The 20743-nt window shown below is 40.7% G+C and overlaps 1 protein-coding gene across 1 annotated transcript in view; it reads right to left on the bottom strand.

The window, feature by feature from the left end:
- The window catches only part of LOC128099755 (vomeronasal type-2 receptor 26-like), a 34606-nt gene extending 14151 nt beyond the window's left edge, over positions 1-20455 (bottom strand). The window contains 3 exon segments of the mRNA XM_052721573.1: positions 4669-5478; positions 18885-19182; positions 20241-20455. Coding sequence (XP_052577533.1) covers positions 4669-5478; positions 18885-19182; positions 20241-20455 — 1323 coding nt within the window.
- Between the last annotated feature and the right edge of the window lie 288 nt (positions 20456-20743).

Genomic DNA, 20743 nt, shown 5'->3' with positions numbered 1-20743 from the left:
CAAAGCAGCTGGGCAGTAAGTCCTACCCCAGCTGAGGTGTTATTGGCAATTGCCAGCTACTGGAAAGGCCGGTCAGTTTTCTCTAAGAGAGTAGCCTGTGGAGAGTTGACCATGCTCCCGCAGAAGGTAACATATCCAAAATTGTTGGGGCAACACAAATTAGGTCTTGATGAGTTTTAAGGGGGTGGTGTGCAAATTCGGGTGGGTAGAGGAAAGGAGAGTGGAAGGAAGTGGGGAATGAATATGATCAAAACACACTGTACAAATTTCTCAAAATTCTTAAAGAAACACACACACACACTCACACACACAAGCACATACACACAAACACATGCACATGCGCATGAAACTATATATAGTGGTTTGAATGAGCAATGACCCCCTGATGGGTTCAGGTGTTTAAATACTTGGTCCCTGTTGATAGTGTTGTTTGGGGAGGTTGTGGAATGTTTAGGCCATGGAGTATTGCTGGAGGAAGTATGTCACTGGGGTGGGCTTTAAGAGTATGTAGCCTCATCCCACCTGCGGCTGGCTATCTCTGATTTCTCTCTACTTCTTATTCCAGCCATCTGCTGCTGTGCCTCCCCACCATTAAAGACTCTCCTCCCTCTGGAACCTGAGCCAAAACACATTCTTTTTTTTCCATGAGTCTCCTTTGGTCATGGTGTTTTATCATAGCAATGGAAAACCCATATAACAACAAATGCCAACCATAATACAGAGAAAAGAATACTCTTATACACTACTGGTGGAAATGTAAAATAGTCCAGCCACTACGGAAAACAGTAAGGAGGTTCCTCAAAAACACAAGAATGGGCCGGGCGGTGGTGGCGCACGCCTTTAATACCAGCACCCAGGAGGCAGAGCCAGGTGGATCTCTGTGAGTTCGAGGCCAGCATGGTCTACAAAGCGAGTTCCAGGAAAGGCGCAAAGCTACACAGAGAAACCATATCTCAAAAAGAGAGAGAAAAAAGAAAAGAAAAGAAAAAGAAAAACAACAACAAAAAACCCCACAAGAATGGATCTACCATACGATCCAGCTATACCACTTCTTGGTATTTACTTGAAGGACTTTTAGGTCAGTGTATCAGGGGTACTTCACAGTAGGGTTTATTGCAACAACAGAGAGCTGATGGTCTCAGCTTTGGTGTATGCAGTGGTTTGACTAAGAAATGTCCTCCATGGATTCAGGTATTTCAGCACTTGTCCCCCACTTGGTTGGCATTGTTTCAGGTTTCAGGGATGCAGCCTTGCTGGAGGAAACATGCCACTGGGGGTGGGTTTTGAGTATATATACAGAATTTTCAGCTTACTTTCTCTGCTTTGTTTTGTGGTTGAAATATGGTCTTTCAAGCTTCCTGCCCCTGCCACCATATCTGATGCTTGCTGCCAAGCTTCCTGCCCCTGCCACCATGTCGGATGCTTGCTGCCATGCCTCCTTGCTGTGATAAACTCTTGTCCCCCTGGAACTGTCAGCCCAAAACTACACCCTTTCTTCTATAAGTTTACTTGGTCATGGTGTTTTATCACAACAATAGAAAAGTAATTAATATAGTGTCTAACAATTAATGCATAGTTAAAGAAAATTTGGCATACAGGCACAATAGAATTTTATCCAGCTATAAAGACTAATGAAGTTATGCCATTTATGGGAAAATTGTTGCAATTGGAGATTATTTTATTAAGCAAAGTCAGACTCAGAAAGTCACATATTGTGGATTTTTTCTCTCATTTGTGGATTTTAGGTTTTTATAGATACACAAAATCTCTCTCTCTCTCTGTCTCTGTCTCTGTCTCTGTCTGTCTCTCTGTCTGTCTCTCTCTCTCTCTCTCACACACACACACACACACACACACAGAGAAGATGTAGAGGTAGAACTGTCTAGTGGAACAAAGATGACTAACAGGAGTTACATGTTAGTTATTGATCTGTTGCTATGATAAAGCACCATGACCAAAAGCAACTTACAGAAGGAAGAGTTTATTTGGGCCTATGGCTCCAGAGGCATCAGAGTCCTTCATGGTGAGGATCATGGCAGCAGGCAGGTGTGATGGCACAGGAAGCTGAATGCTCACATCCTCAACTGTAAGAAGAGACAGTAAACTGGAAGTTAGATGGAGATAGATATATATGTATCAAAACTCTTCTGCAGCAATGTACTTTCTCCAGCAAGACTGGATCATCTAATCTCCCTAAACAAATGCTCTTCCAGGAAACATATTGTTCAAATCCTGAACCTATGGGGGACATTTCTCATCCAAGCCACCACAAGTTGGGAGGGCATAGGAAAGGGAGTAAAGGGATAAGGGGAAACATAGTCAAAGTCTCGTATATACTTGAATATAGCTATCCTGTGAGACCTAGTATAGTGCATAACAAATTTATGCCAATGTAAACAAAATTCCTAATTATTTTACTAGTTAGGAACATATTTAACCAAGTAGGTAAAGTGTCCCTATGGTTAAACCTGGAAGATGTTGATAAAAGAGATTGAAGAAACACAGAAAGGTAAGTACATCAAAGATAAGAAGAATTAATATTGTTTAAATGATACCATTACACAAAACATTTTTCAGATTAGGACAATTGCCATCAAAATTTACATAATCATCTTTCTCATAGATTAACAAGTCCTAAAATTCCCATGGGGGTATCCACAAAGAAGTCTAATGCCTCATGTGAACTTGATCAAAAGGAACAAAGTTAGAAGCATTATGTTTCCTATTTCCAACAATTCTAAGAATCTATAGCAATACAAACATGGCATAAAACACATACACATCCCAGAGGAACTGAACAGAAAGTCCATAGACAAACAGAACACACAAGACACCAAGAACACACAAAGGGGAAAATTTAGTCTCCTCCATAAATGCTGTTGTAAAAACAGGGTGTTTATGTGTAAATAACTGCAGCTGGGTCTTTTGCCTTATTCCATACATTAAATAAAGTAAAAACATGTCAAAATCCTAGAATATAAAACTAGAATAAAACAGAGGGGGCAGTTTTTCAATGTCATTGGTCTTGGTGATGATATTTTCAAAGACAGCATCAAAAGCAGTCAATGAAAGCAGTTGAACTACACCAAATAAAAGGCTCTGCACAGCGAAGAAAACAACCAACAGAGTCAAAGGACAATTCACGGAATGAAAGAGGACATTTGTAAACAAGACACCAATAAGGGGTTAATACCCTAAATTTATAGGTAATTAATGAAATTATTTAGCCAAAACATTAAAATAGGGGAAAATATTTGATAGATATTTTTTCAAGAAAGGCATGCATATGCTAATGAAGTATACGGAAAGGTGTTTAGCATCACTGGTCTCCAGGGGAAGGCAAGAGCAGCTCACCATGAGCTGTACCACTTTGTGTGTGTGTTAGGATGCCTGATGTCAAAATTCAAAACAGACCAAAGATTTATGTGATCTGAAGAGACAATTGGCCTTTAGTCCAGTAAATAACCTCCCACTCTTGGGCAAGAAACTTCAATTAAATTCAGAGGATCACACACACACACACACACACACACACACACACACACACACACACACACACATACACACACACACACACACACACACACACACAGCAGTCATGGAAGTAAGTAAGTGAGAGGGGACTTGATGGGAAGAAAGGCTTCAATGGAAGGGGAGAGAGAATGGAATCGGGTGGGGCAGAAAATGCCCAACATTCATTACGTAAGTGTATGAAACTATTAAACAATAAGCAAATTTAAAACAAACTCAAAAGATAAGGTGTCGGTAAAGATGCAGAGAGAAAGGACTCTTATACATTGTTGGAAATGTGAATAGGTGTGGAAGAGATAAGCAGATACAAAGGGGGAAACTTGGCAAGTTGATGATGTGACTTGATTTAGTGCCACTCCACTCAATCCAGCTTCATTTACAAAGAAGCTATTTTTGTTTTAGTTTGGTTTGGGATGTGATTTTTGGGATGAGATCTATTTATGTAGTTCAGGCTGGCTTCAAACTTATGCTCTTCTTGCCTCAGCCTTCCAAGTGCTGGATAACAGGCATGGATCATAAATGCCCAGCCTTATAGAAGCTATATGCTCTTTCTTGGATCCGTTTATCAAAACAAAACAAGCTATTTGGATCACATGTACCTAAAATTCCTTAAAATAGGCCATATTTATACATGTTAAAATATCTCTTGATTATAATTTCTTCACAGAACAATAAAAGCAGTAAGGAAAAAAGGTACGTGACAATTTGGGTGTGGTGGTACACGCCTTTAATCCCATCACTCTGGAGGCAGAGACAGGCAGATCTCTCTAAGTTTGAGGCCAGCTTGGTCCACAAAACAAGTTCCAGGACAGCCAGGGATACACAGAAAACCCTGTCTCAAAACAAAACAAAACAAACAAACAAAAAAACCCCAAAATATATGTGACAACTGGGCATAACTATCATTGTTTGAATATGCTTGAGACATGATCATTATTTCTCCTAACATCATGCATGTATTGTTTCCTGATGAAAATGTTAATTTAAATTTAAATAAGATCCTTCCAAAATGTGTTTTTCTTAATAAAAAAACATCCTTTACTTCAATTTGAGGGTAACTATGAGAAGATCATGAAACAAAGCACAGAACTTACAAGCCAGGGCTCATTACCCCCCAAAAAACACAAAGCCAGCTACCTTCTATGGGAGAGGAGCTGGGGGTACACCTTTATCAAGTGAGTCTCCTTCCATTCTGAGTGACAGCTCCTCATGCAGTGCCTGGGCGATGGCGTACACTGCAGTATGGACTCTGTAGCTTGGGGGAGAGGCATTCATATCCCAAGCATGCAGAGCTCGTGTGGCCAGGGTTCCATTTTGTTCACACTGACTCAATTCCCTGATAAAGTCCTGATCTGAATATGGACATTCAAATAATACTGACCACACATCCTAGATAAAGATATCATGAGGGTATTTTCCAGGTTGAACACTCCTGAGAAAATCCTTGAATCCCAGAATTTCATCCATGTAAACAGAAAATGATAATCCTCCACCAAAGTATGTATAACTTAGACTTTGTTCAAATGGTAATGTGGTGATATCCCAGTCCAAAGTTGTGACCCAGACATTACCAAGAGGAGTATTGCAAAAGATGTTATAGACAAGCCTCAGAAGAGAATATGTGTCTCCAAATACAACAATGACATTTGTCAATGTGAATCTTTCTGTGAAACGTAGCCTGTTTGTTGTGTCCTTAGCAGGAAATTCTGGAATTTTTTCTGCAAATGCAACACAAAGTCCATGGATGGTCATCTCTTCTGTGATGTCCCTAAGGAATATTTCTCCCCTCATATCATCTGGGACAACAAGGCCAACCCAGACCCAACTGAAGTTCAGCAGCAGTTGAATAATTCCCTGATAGAGAGCTGCAGTGTCCACAGGAAACTGGTAAGGAGAATAGGGCTGGACTCTGGTCCCGAGACTCTGGTCAAAAGGAGCATAGCTGATCTAATTGGAAAGCAAAGTTACTACTTATACAAGACAGTGACGTTTATTCCCAAATGGTTTAGTTTATCTTATCTGTTAATGCACTCTAGGAGAAATTAAACAATTAAATAACTTTACTAAGATACATCGATTTGTTACCTATGACCCATTAATTCTTATGGCTTACATGACATATATCTTTCTCTTTACACTTAAAAAAAAGATGTATGTATTTATTTTATGTAGAAGTGCTCTTTCTGTATGTATAAGTTTTGCCAGAAGAGGGCATCAGATCCCACTATAGATGGTTGTGAGCCACCATGTGGTTGCTGGGAATCAAACTCAGGACGTCTGGAAGAGCAGCCAATGCTCTTAACCTCTGAGCCATCTCTCCAGTCCTCTCAACACTTTTGAAAAATATATCAAATAAGGCCACAGAGTGTCTATCTCCTGCCCTCAGTTCTGGTATTACCAAGCAAACAAGAGCATTTGCAAATCCATCACTTCCTGTACCAAATCTTGTTTTTTCCCGACAATGGAAGTAGTGACATATTAACATGAAAGGCTTTTTTTTTTTTCCTGGAAGTCACGAATCCAAAACTAATTAACTGATAAAAAGGAATCCATGAAACATTTTAAAATCCACTAGTGAGCTCTATATTTCCCTAGAAGTTCCTATTCCTCTTGTTTTTCTGTAATGCTTAATTCATAGTCAACTGCCCTAAAATAAGCTTGCTTGGGGTAAAAACCTGGTTATCTCACTCAGTGCCTGCTGTAAAATCTCTCCTTACCCAGTGCTCTCTGGCTATCCCCATCACGTTGCTGCCCTTCTTGCCAGGAAACTTCAATTGAGATGTCTATATTGTTATTCCTGTGCACTTCAGGGCATCTCCTCTTGAAAAAAAAAGGCTAGATCATTAATTATCTAATCTTCTAAATCAGATGGCCAGTTATTAAAATTTATTTCACCTAACCGAACATTGGCATGAAACAATCTTTTTCTTAAAAATGTGCTTCTTAATGAGTTCCAGGATTCTTTCTTCTATCAAGGAATGCATTTCCTCAATCAAAGGGTTTGGCCAACACTGTCAGCCTGCCTTACTGGATCTTTTCTATCTCCCCCACTGGTGATATCAGAGTTATCAGAATATCCCATGACTCAGATTGGGATCTGATCTCTGTTTTGACACAAATTCCCTAAATGATATCCTAAAATTACACGCCCACTTAGCTCACACCTTGGCTCTGTACACCAACTTCTCACCATGCATCTGAATTTGAATGTTTAGTGAACATTTTACTTATTGGATCCAAAATCATGACAATTGAATGTAGACATTCAATACATGTTAACTGGCTGAGAGAGAGAGGCTGGGGAAAGGGAAGGGGAGGCAGAAATAAAATCACAAAATGAAATAAACATAAGTACTTTGAGGAAGAAGACAGGTAGCATAAAGAAATACTCAATATTTAATAAATACACAGAAGCAAGCAATTTTAATAGATGATATAAGATTGCCATTTTTTATATTATTAAACTTTGATAATTGGCTCACAAGACTCATGAAACTAGCTTATTTTTATGTTTATTTAAAATTTTCTAAAAACCTGAAATGAACAGCTTTTAAGCCATAAATTTAAAAAAATGTTTGAAATTCAACAAAAATACTTCCTTTCTTTAATGTGGCCTGAGAGAATACATTTGTTTGTAGGGAAAAGAAAAAAGAAAATATTTTCAGAGATGGCTTCACTGCTAAAGAGCATGCTGTGCGAGAGGATGGACCGGAATTTGATCCCCAGCACCCATTTCAAAGCTGGGCACAGTGATGAATGGCTGGAATCCCAGGGAGGTGGAGATGGGCTGATCCCTGAGACTTGTCCGCCAGTCACAAATCCGCTAACTCTAGGTTCACTGAGAGGTGCTGTCAAGGTGAAGAACGGTTGGGAAGGGACCTGATGTTAACTTCTAGCCTCCACACTCATGAGCAGAAACGTGCCTGCCCACTCTCTCATGCACTCACACACAGGTACATGAAAGATTTTTAGTCATTAGGAAGAATGAAACTGTCTCTTACATACCCAGAGGGTTCTAGTTTTATAAAAACCCAAGAAGAAAAGCTGGTCAATTTGAAGCTTCTTCCATTAGACACAATGAATGAGAAGAGTCAACAAAGCAAAGAACAGACTCCACTCAAGAGATGGAAGAGCTCCTTAAATGCCATCACTCAGGAGGCAGAGGCAGGTGGATCTCTGTGAGTTTGAAGGCAGCCTGGTCTACATAGCAAGTTCCAGGACAGCTAGCAGTATGGAGTAGAGAGATCCCCATCTTTAAAAACCAAAACCAAATCACAGGTGGATTGGTGGGGTGAGGTGGGGGATGGGATGAGAACAGGAGGGATCAGATGGAGGGAGAGAGAGTACTGGAAAAAGGGGGAAGGAGTGTCTCAGGATGAGCTAGAAACATAGTGCAAAGGAAACTCCCAGAAATCCATGAGGGTGACCCCAGCTAAGACTCCTAGCGACTGGGGATACAGAACCTGAACTGGCCATCTCCTATAACCAGACAAGACTTCCAGTGGAGAGATTGGACACCAACCCATCCACACAGCCTTTGATCTACAATTTGCCCTGCCTGCAAGATGTGCTGGGGTAATGGTGGCATAGAAATTGTGGGAGTGGCCAACCAATGATGGGTCTTAAGACCCATGCCCCCAGAGGAAGCTCACCCCTGACACTGCCTAGAGGGCCAAGACCCAGAGGTAGGATAGCCCAAAGATCTAGGGTAGAGCCAAACATGACTGGCAAAAAAAAAGTCAGTGAAATGATTCCTAATGATATTCTGCTATACTCATAGATTGGTGCCTAGCCCAATTGTCATGAGAGAGGCATCATCCAGAAACTGAGGGAAACAGATGCAGAGACCCACAGCCAAACATCAGAATAAGTTTAGGGAATCCCACTGAGGAGGAAGAATTGTAGGAGCCAGAGGGGTCAAGGAAACATCACAAGAAAACCTACAGAAACAATTAACCTGGGCTCAAAGGAGCTCACAGAGACTGAACCAACAACCAGGGAGCCTGCATGGGATTAACTTAGACCCTCCACACATATGTTGTTTTTGTTAGTTTGGTATTCTTGTGAGACTTGAACAGTGGGAGTGGGGTTGTCTCTGACTCTTTTGCCAGCTTTTGGGACCCTATTCCTCATACTAGGTTGCCTTGCCCAACCTTAATAGGAGGGGGAGGTGCCTATTCTTGCTGTAACCTGGTATGCCGTGTTTGGTTGATATCCATGGGAGGCCTGCCCTTTCCTAAACAGAAATGGAGAAGGAGTGGATGGAGGCAAGGGGGAGCACAGGGGAGGTGGGAGGCAGGGACTAGGAGGAGAGGAGGTGTGGGAGGCCAGCTGGAAGACTGGCTCCCACATTTTACCCCAGGGTACTCTCGAGGAGTGAGGGATAAGAGATTTAGATAGAAGGATAGAGGGGAGAGAAACAGATAGAAACACAGGATAGCCTCAGGAGGGCCTGGATCCTTATCCACCAGCCCTTTCTGTGTCTTCTAAAGGGCTTTTTATAGGAATGCCAAGGGGTGGAGCAAAGAACTCTCCCTAGCACAGCCAAATGCAAACCCTTCCAATCACCTAGTGACCATACACGTGGTGAAGCAATCCTCTAATGCAGCCCTGTTGGGTAAAGCAAGCTCAGACCTCACTAGGAAACCTTTGTGGGCCTCCACAATTTCCCCTTCTTGATATAAAAAAAGGGCCCCTCAGGCCCCTCAGATAGACTGTGACTGTCTTAGGTCATCCTTCTTGATTAATTTTACATTCACACATTCAGGGAGTTGTCAAGAAGAAAGCTGCCCATCTTTGGTTACCAGACTCTGTCAAGAGGAGGTACAGAGCTTAACTCAGCTCTGACCCAGGTCTCTACTAAGAGCTTGCAAACATCCACAGCGATCTCCATAGCTGCCACACCTCCCAGTAAAGGAGTAGAGGAGAAAAATGATGGAATATCCTTATTGGAATGGGTCTAAGGTAACTACAGCAGTCTTAGCTGCACCAAGCCCTTTTCCTGGATCAAAACTCTCTCTTAATGGATGTTAAATAAAATTTTCAAGAGACTATTTTGATTCCCAGGAGAAAACAGTCATTTCAAATCATTTCAAAGTATCCACTCAAATAAACAAAAACTTATGCTAATTATAAAAACACTTTTTACTATTTACGTAGCTCATCTATACATATGTCCCAACCACAGCAGTAGAACTTGATTGTGGGAAGCCTACCCTTTTGTGGGAGGCCTACCCCTTTCTAAACAGAAACAGAAAGAGTGGAAACTTCTAGGGAGAAGATGGAAAAGCTCCCCTAATTATGATCTCTTCCCTTAAGTTTTCCAGGGGCCACTGAGATCATAAAATTATATTTTAAGCTATCATAAAAAGTGTTCAAATATATCTGAAGGTAAAAGAGTAATAAAAACTTCAAGATACTTCTAATGTGATTGATTCAGTTTATCCTTTAAAAATTAACATTATCTAATTTGTCTGGACTAGACAGATATTGATGGAATAATAAAAACAATTCCAGTATGAACTTACATTTAATATTTACACTTTTTACAAACTTACATTCAACATTTACACTTTTTACAAACATTCAAAAGGAAACTTTATAGGATTATTTTACAAACTTTAGCACATATCTAGAAGAGGTTGCTTAGAGGAACTATTTACCAAACTTATATTCAAGAGGAAACTCTATTAGCAAACATCTCGAAAGAATCTCTTAACAGAACTAACTTATTTTCTTTCAACAAGACAGAGTATGCAAATCATGAGTTACCATCGTAAAAATTATAAGTGAACTCAACACTGCTTTATTTCTGAAAGTTTGGAGTTCGTGGTCAGCTTTAATATCATTCTAAAAGTTACTCCAGTTCTTGAGGAGCATCATTGGAGCTGACATTTCTCTATTCCACACATCATACCAAACTTAGGCAGCCAATAAGCTTCTGAGGGTACAATTTTTCCCTTATTACTTTTTAAAAACTGTTTCTTAAGATTGTCATGGGCTCTTTCCACTATGCCTTGTCCTTGAGGATTATAAGGAATGTCTGTTTTATGTTAAATTTTACCATCTTGCTTTTTCATAGCAAATAATTCCCACCTGACAGGCAAGCTGTTTACCTGTTTCTCATTCCCTGGAGATAAGCTAACAAAGCTTGTGGAAAAAAATGGCATTTTGGGTGTGTGTGTTTTTTTGGTTATGCTGACAGTATTTCCCTTGGGCATTTTTCTGCTAAGTTACCAGGAACATTTGAAAGTTTTTTTGGTCCCAGTCTATCTGCCTTTTCTCTGGTCCTGCTTGCCTATACTGCCTCACTTTTACACACTACATTTCCCAAGCTGCCTTTCTCTAGAGTGTCACACTGTCACATTATGGATTACATTTCCCAAACTGCCTTTTGGGTCTGCCGCACTCCTGTTTCCATTTACATGGCTTGTTTTTGTACTGAAAATCACGATCAAGCAAGCTTTTTCCACCAGGGGAGGTTTCTGTTCTCCCTGAGCTGGCATTGACAGGTGTACTTCCTCCACCTGACATTGTCCCCAGAGTGGGCCATGCCTGCCCACATGCATGCACTTACAGATTGTCGCTTGTCTTCCTTCTTACTGGGTCAGTGAAAGAAAATGAAAGTACTTGAAATAAAGCTTTTTCGGTAAGATTCCTCCCCCATAGATCCTCTGCTTGTCCCCTCCCCCAAGATGTAGAGTCCCTGATGCTTTAGCTGAGGCTCAGATTCTCTGCTCACTGCTTCCACACCAGCAGTCCCTCCCTGGGTCCCGTACCACCTCTGCTGCAGCTTTACCTTGGGGGATACTGCCCCTACTCAGCTTCCTGCCTGCACTTTCTTGGGCATAGGCTCTGACCACAGGGGATCCTGGCTGCTTATTTTACTGACTTGAAGGAGAGACAGGACTAGCAAAGAGGATTTGCCATATTCCAAGAGGATTTTTGTTTTTTTCTTAGAGCAATTACATGTGATTTTCACATACTGATAGATGTTATTTCCAGGTAAATCTAATTTTGCCCATACAGGAAAAGAGATCTGAGAATGAAAGACCTGAAAAGCTTTCAGTTTTTTAGAGAAAGATCACTAAGTTTTTCCTAAGTCTTCTGTTCCCTAAACTTGGCTTCACGGTCAAGAGGAAACTAATTCTGATGGTACAATTTTTTTCATACAGTGGGAATGCCAGCAGAGTGAAGAGATTTATTTTATCCACATCTACCTCAGGGAAAATTCTTTCCTTGTAACTAAGGGCTAAGATCAAAGCTGTCCACAGGCCAAAAACTTCCATAGGAATCTTTTTCTGTCCATTTTCTTTCATAGTATTTTTTTTATGACTCTGATTCTTCTCAGGAGTTGCATTCATAGTCCCATGGTTGGAAATCAAGGACATAGTTCCTCTGTCTTGTTGCTTATCTTGTTCTACTTCACCCTAAGTTTCTTTTTATCCAATATTCCTAATTCTGCTCTTATTCTAAATTTCTTCTCACACTATATTCCTATATTCTACCTTACATTTTTTCTTAATTTTTATAGATAGAAATTAAGAGAGAGAAAAAAGAAAGAAACTTAGATAGAGAGAAATATATACTGCAGTCTCACTTTTCAACTTCTGCATTCCACTGCCTAACTTTCACTCCCTAGAATAAAATACCATTGCCTCTATATCTTAATTCCTTATCAGGCATGCCCCCTTATACCTGCAATGTCCCTGACACTCCTTTCACCAAGTTCCTGGTCCCTGTTCACGGCGCCATCTGTGGGAGCCAAGCTGGGAGACTGGCTCCCACATTTTACCCCAGAGTACTCTTGAGGAGTGAGGAATAAGAGATTTAGATAGAAGGATAGAGGGGAGAGAAACAGATAGAAACACAGGATAGCCTCAGGAGGGCCTAGATCCTTACCCACCAGCCCTTTCTGTGTCTTCTAAAGGGCTTCTTATAGGAATGCCAAGGGGTGGAGCAAAGAACTCTCCCTAGCACAGCCAAATGCAAACCCTTCCAATCACCTAGTAACCACACACATGGTCAAGCAATCCTCTAATGCAGCCCTGCTGAGTAAAGCAAGCTCAGCTCTCACTAGGAAACCTTTGTGGGCCTCCACAAGGTGGGAGGGGAAACTGCAGTTGGGATGTAAAAAAAATTAATAAAATAAAAAAGATAATTAAAAAAAACCCATAAAGCAAAGCAGCAACAACAGAAAAGGCAAACAGCAGAAACCCACATGGGGCTGTAGGACAGCAGGAGAGTATGGAGAGACAGAAGGACAACCCCATGAGAAGAAGTCAACCACACACTGCTCCCCAGCACTGCTCCCCATGAGAGGAGAAGCAGAAACCGCATCCAAAGGATAAGGCAAGGGTCTGTGATGGAGAGACCTGTTGTCCAGTCTGCAGGACAAGCCCATAGTTCTTTCAGGACTCAAAACCAGATGTAGCTTTCAGGAAGACAGCTGTTCCTCCAAGCTGATGGCCTGACAATGGAGAAAAACTGCAGTTGGTCACTCCTCATGACTCAGAGGGCTGTGGCAGGGTGCTGTCTTAGGAAAGAGCCTATGGTCTAACACTGAGCTCCTCTGGGGGCCCCCGAAGAACAGGAAACAATCACACATCACAGAGCCTGCAGGCACCTGAACAGGCCTGGAGGAGGCTGTCTTAGGAGGCAGGTGTGGAAAATGGGAGGTCATGATAGCAACAAACTGAATATTTAGGTGGGAGGAGGCTTGGCTCAGGCAGGATGGAGAGAGGATTCAGTTCACTGGCTTGGGGGTGAGGTGCTAAGTTCAACATCAGAGGATAACTGTGGAGTCTCGTGACCAAAGTCTGAGGGAAATGAAGAACAACGCATAATGATATATGCGTATGAAGAAGCCATGATAAACCTGTGACTTGGTACGCTAACTTAAGAAATTAATAAAATATAAATCATGAGGCTTGGGAAGATGGCTCAGCAGGTTGAACATATTTGCTCTGCAAGCATTAGCATCCTCACTATCCCCGTAACATGTCAGACGTGGCTGCATGTGCCTGTACCCCAGCACTGTGGGGTGGGGACAGGCAGATCTCAGGGGCTTGCTGATGAGTCAGCCTAGCCAAAACGCCAAGCTTCCAGTTCAGTGAAAGACCCTGTCTCAAGGCAGAGTATAGAAAGCAATGGAGGAAGACACTCTGGCCTCCACATGTGGGTGTCCTGACACATCTTCCTGCATACTCATGTGCACATGCCATACCTGACCACATCACACACACACACACACACACACACACACACACACACACACACACACACACACACAATCTAAAAGAGAAAATAAAATAAATGATAAAAAGAGAAAAATAAAGGACTAGAGGACAAATTCATCCCAACAGATGCACAAAATACAACAGAGACAAACACACACACACACACACACACACACACACACAGAGAGAGAGAGAGAGAGAGAGAGAGAGAGAGAGAGAGAGAGAGAGAGAGAGAGAGAGAGAAAACAAACCAACAAACCACTATGACACCTCCACAAGGTCATAATTCCTCAGTACTAGAAATCAAAGATAGTTTAAAAAGAAGGAATGAGAGAGGATGTCAGAGTCTTCCTACACAGTGATCAACAGTCACAAACAAGACTCAAATAAGCAGGCAGATGTAGCGAGGGAATCGATCAGAACCTGAATAGGAGTTAGCAAACAGGAATTTGGTGGAGGAATTTTGAAATGTGGAGGAAAATTTCAGCAGAGAAATTGAAATTCTGGAAAACCACCAAATGAAGTTGCTGGAACTTAAAAAGTAAGTCAATCAATGAAAACCACAACTGAGAAACCTTCCGTAAAGTTTCAACTCAGGGACGTGCTCTGTAAAATGTGAGAGTAAATCAAGAAAGGAAGATGTGGGACTTAGGACACAGAGGATCTAACACATGGAACTGTTGAAGAGCCGACGTGCAGCACCCAGGCTGGTAAAGAAAACAGATGGGGAGAAAGGATTATCTGCCATATTTAGTGACAGAATAATTTACATACATTAGGGGTGCATTTACATGTATTAGAGGTGAATTACTTATTTTACACAGAAACTCTCAAACAAAAATGCTAACGTGATAAAGGAAATGAAAATCTAGAAACAGCATTGCCATCTACACAGTTCACACTTAAGAAGTATGCAACTGAATTACAAAAAGAAATTTCGAAAAAGTCTCACAGTGTAATGAATAAGTTTAATTTTTTGGGTTGGGCCACGTACAAAGCTATCATTGGCCACATGCAGCCCACTGACCACAGGTTGAAGAAGAACAAAACTTGAACTTCAAAAAACAAAACAAAATGAAACAAAGCCCCAAATCATTAAATCAATGCATGAGTTAATGAACTAAACCGACAGTTCTCAAACAGAAAGAAAGAAACACAAGTGTCCAATAACAATTTTAACAGTGTTGAACTTCCTTAGCCACCAGGAAACCCAAATTACAAATACTTTGAGACTCTCTCACCTCAGTCATAACGGCTGTCATCAGGAAAGTAATCAGCAGGGCCTGGAGAGATGGTGCAGCTGTTGAGAACATGAACTCTTCCTGCACAGGACCTGGGTTTCACTCCCAGCACCCACATGGTGGCTCACAACCACCTGTACCTCCAGTTCCAGATGATCTAACATCTTCTGGTCTCCTCCATGGACACCAGGCACACATGTGGTCCATATAACATTCATGCAGGAAAAACACTCATATAATACAATAAACAAATCTTAAAACAAAAACAAAAAAATGGATGTGAGGAAATAGGAAGTCTTATTGCTGCAAGTAAGAGTGCAAACTGACATAGTCAATATGGAAATCAGCGTCGAACTTCACAAACAATAGACCAACCACACGACTCAGCTCTACTACTCCTGGGTGTAGACACTCCACGCTCTAAGCCAGTTCCAGAGAAATTGCACATCCATCTTATACTGTTACTTTTGTTCTCTACACTACTCACAGTAACCAAGAAACTGAAGCAGACTAGAAGTCCACAAGTATGAATAGATGAAAACAGAAACACGGTACACATACACAACAGAATTAGATTTAGCCATAAATAAGAAAGACATTTGGAGGAAGATGGATGGAACGGGAAATAGTATATTAAGCAAAGTAATCCAGACTCAGAAAGACATATACTTTATGTTTCCCTTAACTGAGGGACCTGAATATGTGTGTGTGTGTGTGTGTGTGTGTGTGTGTGTGTGTGTGTGTGTGTGTGTGTGTATGTGTGTCATAAAACTAGAAAGGGAACCACTAGAATGGAAAAAGAGATGCTAATGTGGGGGTACAGTAATGAGACAGTGTGAAGTAAAAGCTGAAAGGGTTTTGTTCAGAGAGTGGAACAGCAAGATTGGAGGCTGTGAGAAGGTGTCAGGAAGCAGACTGGAAGAACAAAGTGTATGTGAAGGGCCGTAATGAAACCATACAACATATGCTGACAAAAAATTATCCTAGAGGACCCAAGTTCAAGTCCCAGCAACTGTGTCAGGTGACTCATAACCACCTCCAACTCCAGAGCAGGGGATCCAACTCCTCTGGCCTCTGTGGACATTGCACTCATTATACCTATGCACACACATGCACATGCACATGCACATCCACACACATACACACATACTACACACACACACACATATACTACACACACACCATTAAAATTAATAAAAATTAATCTAAATAAAAAGAGAACACAGTTCAATAATAAGATACACAAGTACAACCAAAAGAAATATCCAAGCCAGCAGATACACAACTGTGTCACAGCACAGAGACAAAAGAAACATGAAAAGCTAAAACAACGTGACTCCCCCAAAAGATCATAGCTCCTTAGTTACTGAATTCAATGACACTGAAGTGTTTATCCAGATGGACAATCTGAAAGTTTGCTAGTGAAACTAGTAACAAAGGCCTAGAGAGTATTCACTTTTGCCATTCATTTTTAGCTTGAAATCCCAGCAAAACAATGTAGCAGAAAAACACATCCAAATAGGACAAGAAGGCAAATTATCCCTGTTCACATATATGTTTACATACTTAAATCACATCCAAATAGGACAAGAAGGCAAATTATCCCTGTTCACATATATGTTTACATACTTAAAATTCCATAAAGAGCCCACTAGAAAACTCTCAAACCAGATATACACTTTCATCAAAGTAACAGAACACAAAATAAACATACACAAACTAGTAGTTTTCTATATATCAATAATGAATTTATAGGGGAAGAAATCATGGGCATAATCCCATATGCAATAGCTTAAAAAATAAACCACGTAGGAATAAACTTAACCAAAGAGGTGAAAGATGTTGAAGAAGACTCCAGAAGATGAAAGGAACTTAGGTACACACAGATTGGCTGAATTACTGTTACAAAATATGCCAGAATTGTATACTATTAACCATAATTCTCATCAACCTTCCTACAATATTCCTCACAAAACTAGGAAAGCAATCCTAAAAGTCATTTGGAAGCACAAAAGACCCCAAATGGACAAAGAAATCCTAAATAGAGAGGGTAATGGTACATGTATTCCAACACCAGATCTCAAGTTACTGAGATCTGGTACATGCATTGGTAATGGTACACATATTCCAACACCAGATCTCAAAATACTGAGCCATAGTAACACAATATGATGTTGGCATGAAATAAACCTTTAAACAAATGAAACAGAAGACCCATGAATAAACTCACATAACTACAGTCAAAAACATACCTCGGAGAAAAGACAGTTGCTTCTACAAATTTCTAGGGAAAGTGAATACCCATGCACATGTAAAAAAAATTAAGGTAGAACTGTATTGCCACCCTGTGCAAAAATCAATTCAAATCAGCTCAGAGACATTAAGGTAAAAGCTAAAACTTTGAGATAGCTAAAGGAAAACCTAGGGGAAACACTTCAAAATAGTGGCACAGACAAGGATCTTCTGAAAGGACTGATAGCTCAGTAAATCATCATGCGGCTGCTCAGCGGGACTGCGTGGAATTAAATGCTTCTGTACAGCAAAGGGAAGGATCCCAGGGCAGGGAAGTGGAAGTGGGGCTGTTTGGTGGGAGGACAGGGACCAGTGAGAGGCAGGTAGGAGGAGCAGCGACAAATGAGCAAAGTACAATTGATATGTATTTCTTATAATATAAATAATTGTATTTATTACAAATATAATAATCATGTGCCCAAAGTAAACTATTTAAAAGAAGAAATAAAATTAACTCATAAAAACAAAAATCTAGTTAGGCATGGTGGTACATGCCTTTAGTCCCAGCCCTTGGGAGGCAGAGGCGTGAGGATCTGTGTGAGTTTGAGGCCAGCCTGGGCTACATAGTGATTTATAGGGCAGCCAAGTCTGCATAGTGAGACCCTGTCTCAAAAATGAATAAATAGGTAAAAATCAAAAATAAAAACATGGTAGCCTAATGCACTTGACAAAGATTTTCAGTTACTTCCCTGACATTAGCAGGAAACAATAGATACCGGATCACTGTTATTTGTGAACTGACATATTTCTAAATGGTCATTTTCTTTTTCATTTTTCTTTATTAAGAAATTTTCTACTCACTCCACATGCTATCCACATACCCTTGTCCTCCCTCCTCCCGCCCCCAGCCCCCTTTCCCAAGCCACCCCACATCCCCACATCCCCCAAATCGAGGTCTCCCATGGGGAGTCAGCAAAGCCCAGCACACGGAGCCTAGGCAGGTCCAAGTCCCTTCTAAATGGCCATTTTCAAGTTTATTGTAAGCCTTTCGAACAAAACCGCATTTTTTGTTTAGAAATGCCACTACTAGGCACTGTTTATTAGAGTCGTCACTAGTCAACAAAAAGATTTTTAAACAGAGACGGGGATTAAAACTTCCTTCCCAACAGAGGAAAATTATCAAGAGCCCGGATGCCTCCACTGATCTTTACAAAAACAAGTATTATGTGGCAACCTAAGCTAATGCTACAGAAAAATAGTCCAGCACCTGTCCACAGCAGTTACAGTAAAACACAGGAGTAGAACTGTCACGGCCCCATGCTTGCGGCTGCCCTATGACTGCACAGGAAGGAAAGGCTGGGTGTCAACAATGTGGAATGGCAAAGGAGGTTTTCTTGGAGTGGGAAAATTACAGGTTGTCATCATTTTTATTTATATTTTTCCATTTTGAAGGTTTTTAAATTAAATTTTATTTTATAAACCTGATTTTATCTTATGAATAAATTATACTTTAGTTAAAATGATAACCAACTGGTAAATTATTAAGTAGTCCCATACCTCATCAAGAAACACTAACCGAATTATTAAGCATTTATTACTACGTCACTGTGTTTAACCCAAGGAGCCAGGATTCTTTGCGTACCTGTGGGACGCTGTAGAGACTCAGGATTCGGGAGATCTGAGTTGACATTCCTGTTGAAATGCCTCCTACCACAGCAACCAGCTTGTGACTTTTCTCGGGCCTGCAGCTATAGTTAGGAATCGGGGGGCTCCCTCCCGAGAGCAAAGCCATAGAACTCTCCATGGCTTTCATCTCAACGAAGTTGACATTGAAGAGGTAGAATCCAAGGGACATGTTGAACAGAATGTTCGGGTCTTTGTTGATTTTTTCTATAGCGAAAACCATTGCCAGCATGTGCTGATAATGTTTAGTGAGATCCCTAGAAGGAGAAATTGAAAGACACTTTTCTGTCTTCTTTTTTATCTTAATTTTTTTAGTTAAAATATCATTACGTCATTTACCCCTTTCACTTTACTCCCTCCTGCTTCTCCCATGTTCCTCCCCCTGTTCCCTCCCAAATTCTTGATTTTTATTTCTAAAAATCTAAGTCACATAAAGAGTATACATGATAATCTAAGAAACAAGCAAGATACTCTATGTTGAAAATGTGGAGAAATTGGTCTAAAAAAACCAGATTCATAGTACAACTCATTATCAAATTCACAATTTTTGGTTTTGGATTATGTTTTTTTTTTGAGACAGTCTCACTATGCAGCCCTGGCTGGCCTGAAACTCATGATGTAGAATAACCTCAAACTCACAGAGATCCACCTACCTCTGCCTCTCAAGTGCTGAGATTAAAAGTTCGCACCACCACACACATTCAAATGTACAATTTTGACTTTTTACTGTGCGACTTGTGTCTGAGAAAGTAAAATTGAGGAGGGAAGCATGTGGGGGATGGCAAACATTAACAAGTAGCGTTTCCTGTGGTCTTCAATAATTAGATAAACCTCGGGAAAATACACAGTGCTTAATCAACTACAGCAATTCAAAAAATAGTGACAAGTAAATTTAAGCAGGAAAAATAAAATATTCTTAGTACAATATCCTAAATAAATAAATAAGTAAGTTCTCAATTGCAAAGTACTTTTAAAGCCTTCTCATGCATTTAAGAGGATTCAGCATGAATAGGGAGGGACCCACAAAGAGTAGCTATCGGCAGTTGGCGGCTACTGGAGAAGGGAGCATCACTTTCCTTCCAGGATGCTGGCCCTAGGAGCTCGCCCACGCTCCAGCTGGTGTCTTATACTCATGCAGTACTGGTAGACTAAATGAACACAGTGGATTAAGAAAAAAAGAAAAGAGTACATGAAGCTGGGAGAAAGGAAGACATTGGAGGGGAGGCAGTAGGGGTGGACTTGGTCAAAATATATTATATACATATATGAAATCCTGAAACAATAATTATTCTAAAGAGAGAAGCCAACCACTTACGCATAAACATAATCCGGCATATAGGTTGTGCTTTCAAAGCCAAATCTGTTTCTCATGTCTCCAAAAGTCACTTTAAGGGAAAAGAGTCCTCCAATAACAAAATCTCCATCTTGATAGTAGCCAGGAGATGCAGGTATATTTAAGGAGAAACAAGAAATTTGTTCCTGGAATGCAATGAAAATGATCAGGAGCAAGAAAGCGATGAATAATTTCATAATAACATTGACAAATAATTGGTAAAACCAGAAATCGTTTGAGTTGAGAATCTGGGTTAATTGGCCCTGATAGTACAGGGACAATCTGCCAGAACATGTAGGCTCTCTAATCAATGCGGGTCAAGTTTATAAGGCACTGTTTTGTCCTGATTCAGATGTACCAAGATCCAAACACTCCCTTGTTTCCTGGGAGTATAATCTGCATCACACCTGTTTAGCCCTCAATTATGCCCCTTTTGCAGAGTCACTGTAAGTCTCCAAGGGGTCACGGACATCTCACTTGGTACC

The sequence above is a fragment of the Peromyscus californicus genome, unplaced genomic scaffold, assembly GCF_007827085.1.
Source record: "Peromyscus californicus insignis strain IS unplaced genomic scaffold, ASM782708v3 Scaffold_6__1_contigs__length_162567912, whole genome shotgun sequence".
Lineage (NCBI taxonomy): Eukaryota > Metazoa > Chordata > Mammalia > Rodentia > Cricetidae > Peromyscus > Peromyscus californicus.
The sequence above is the reverse complement of the archived record's forward strand: the minus strand, read 5'-3'. Positions and strand labels throughout refer to the sequence as shown.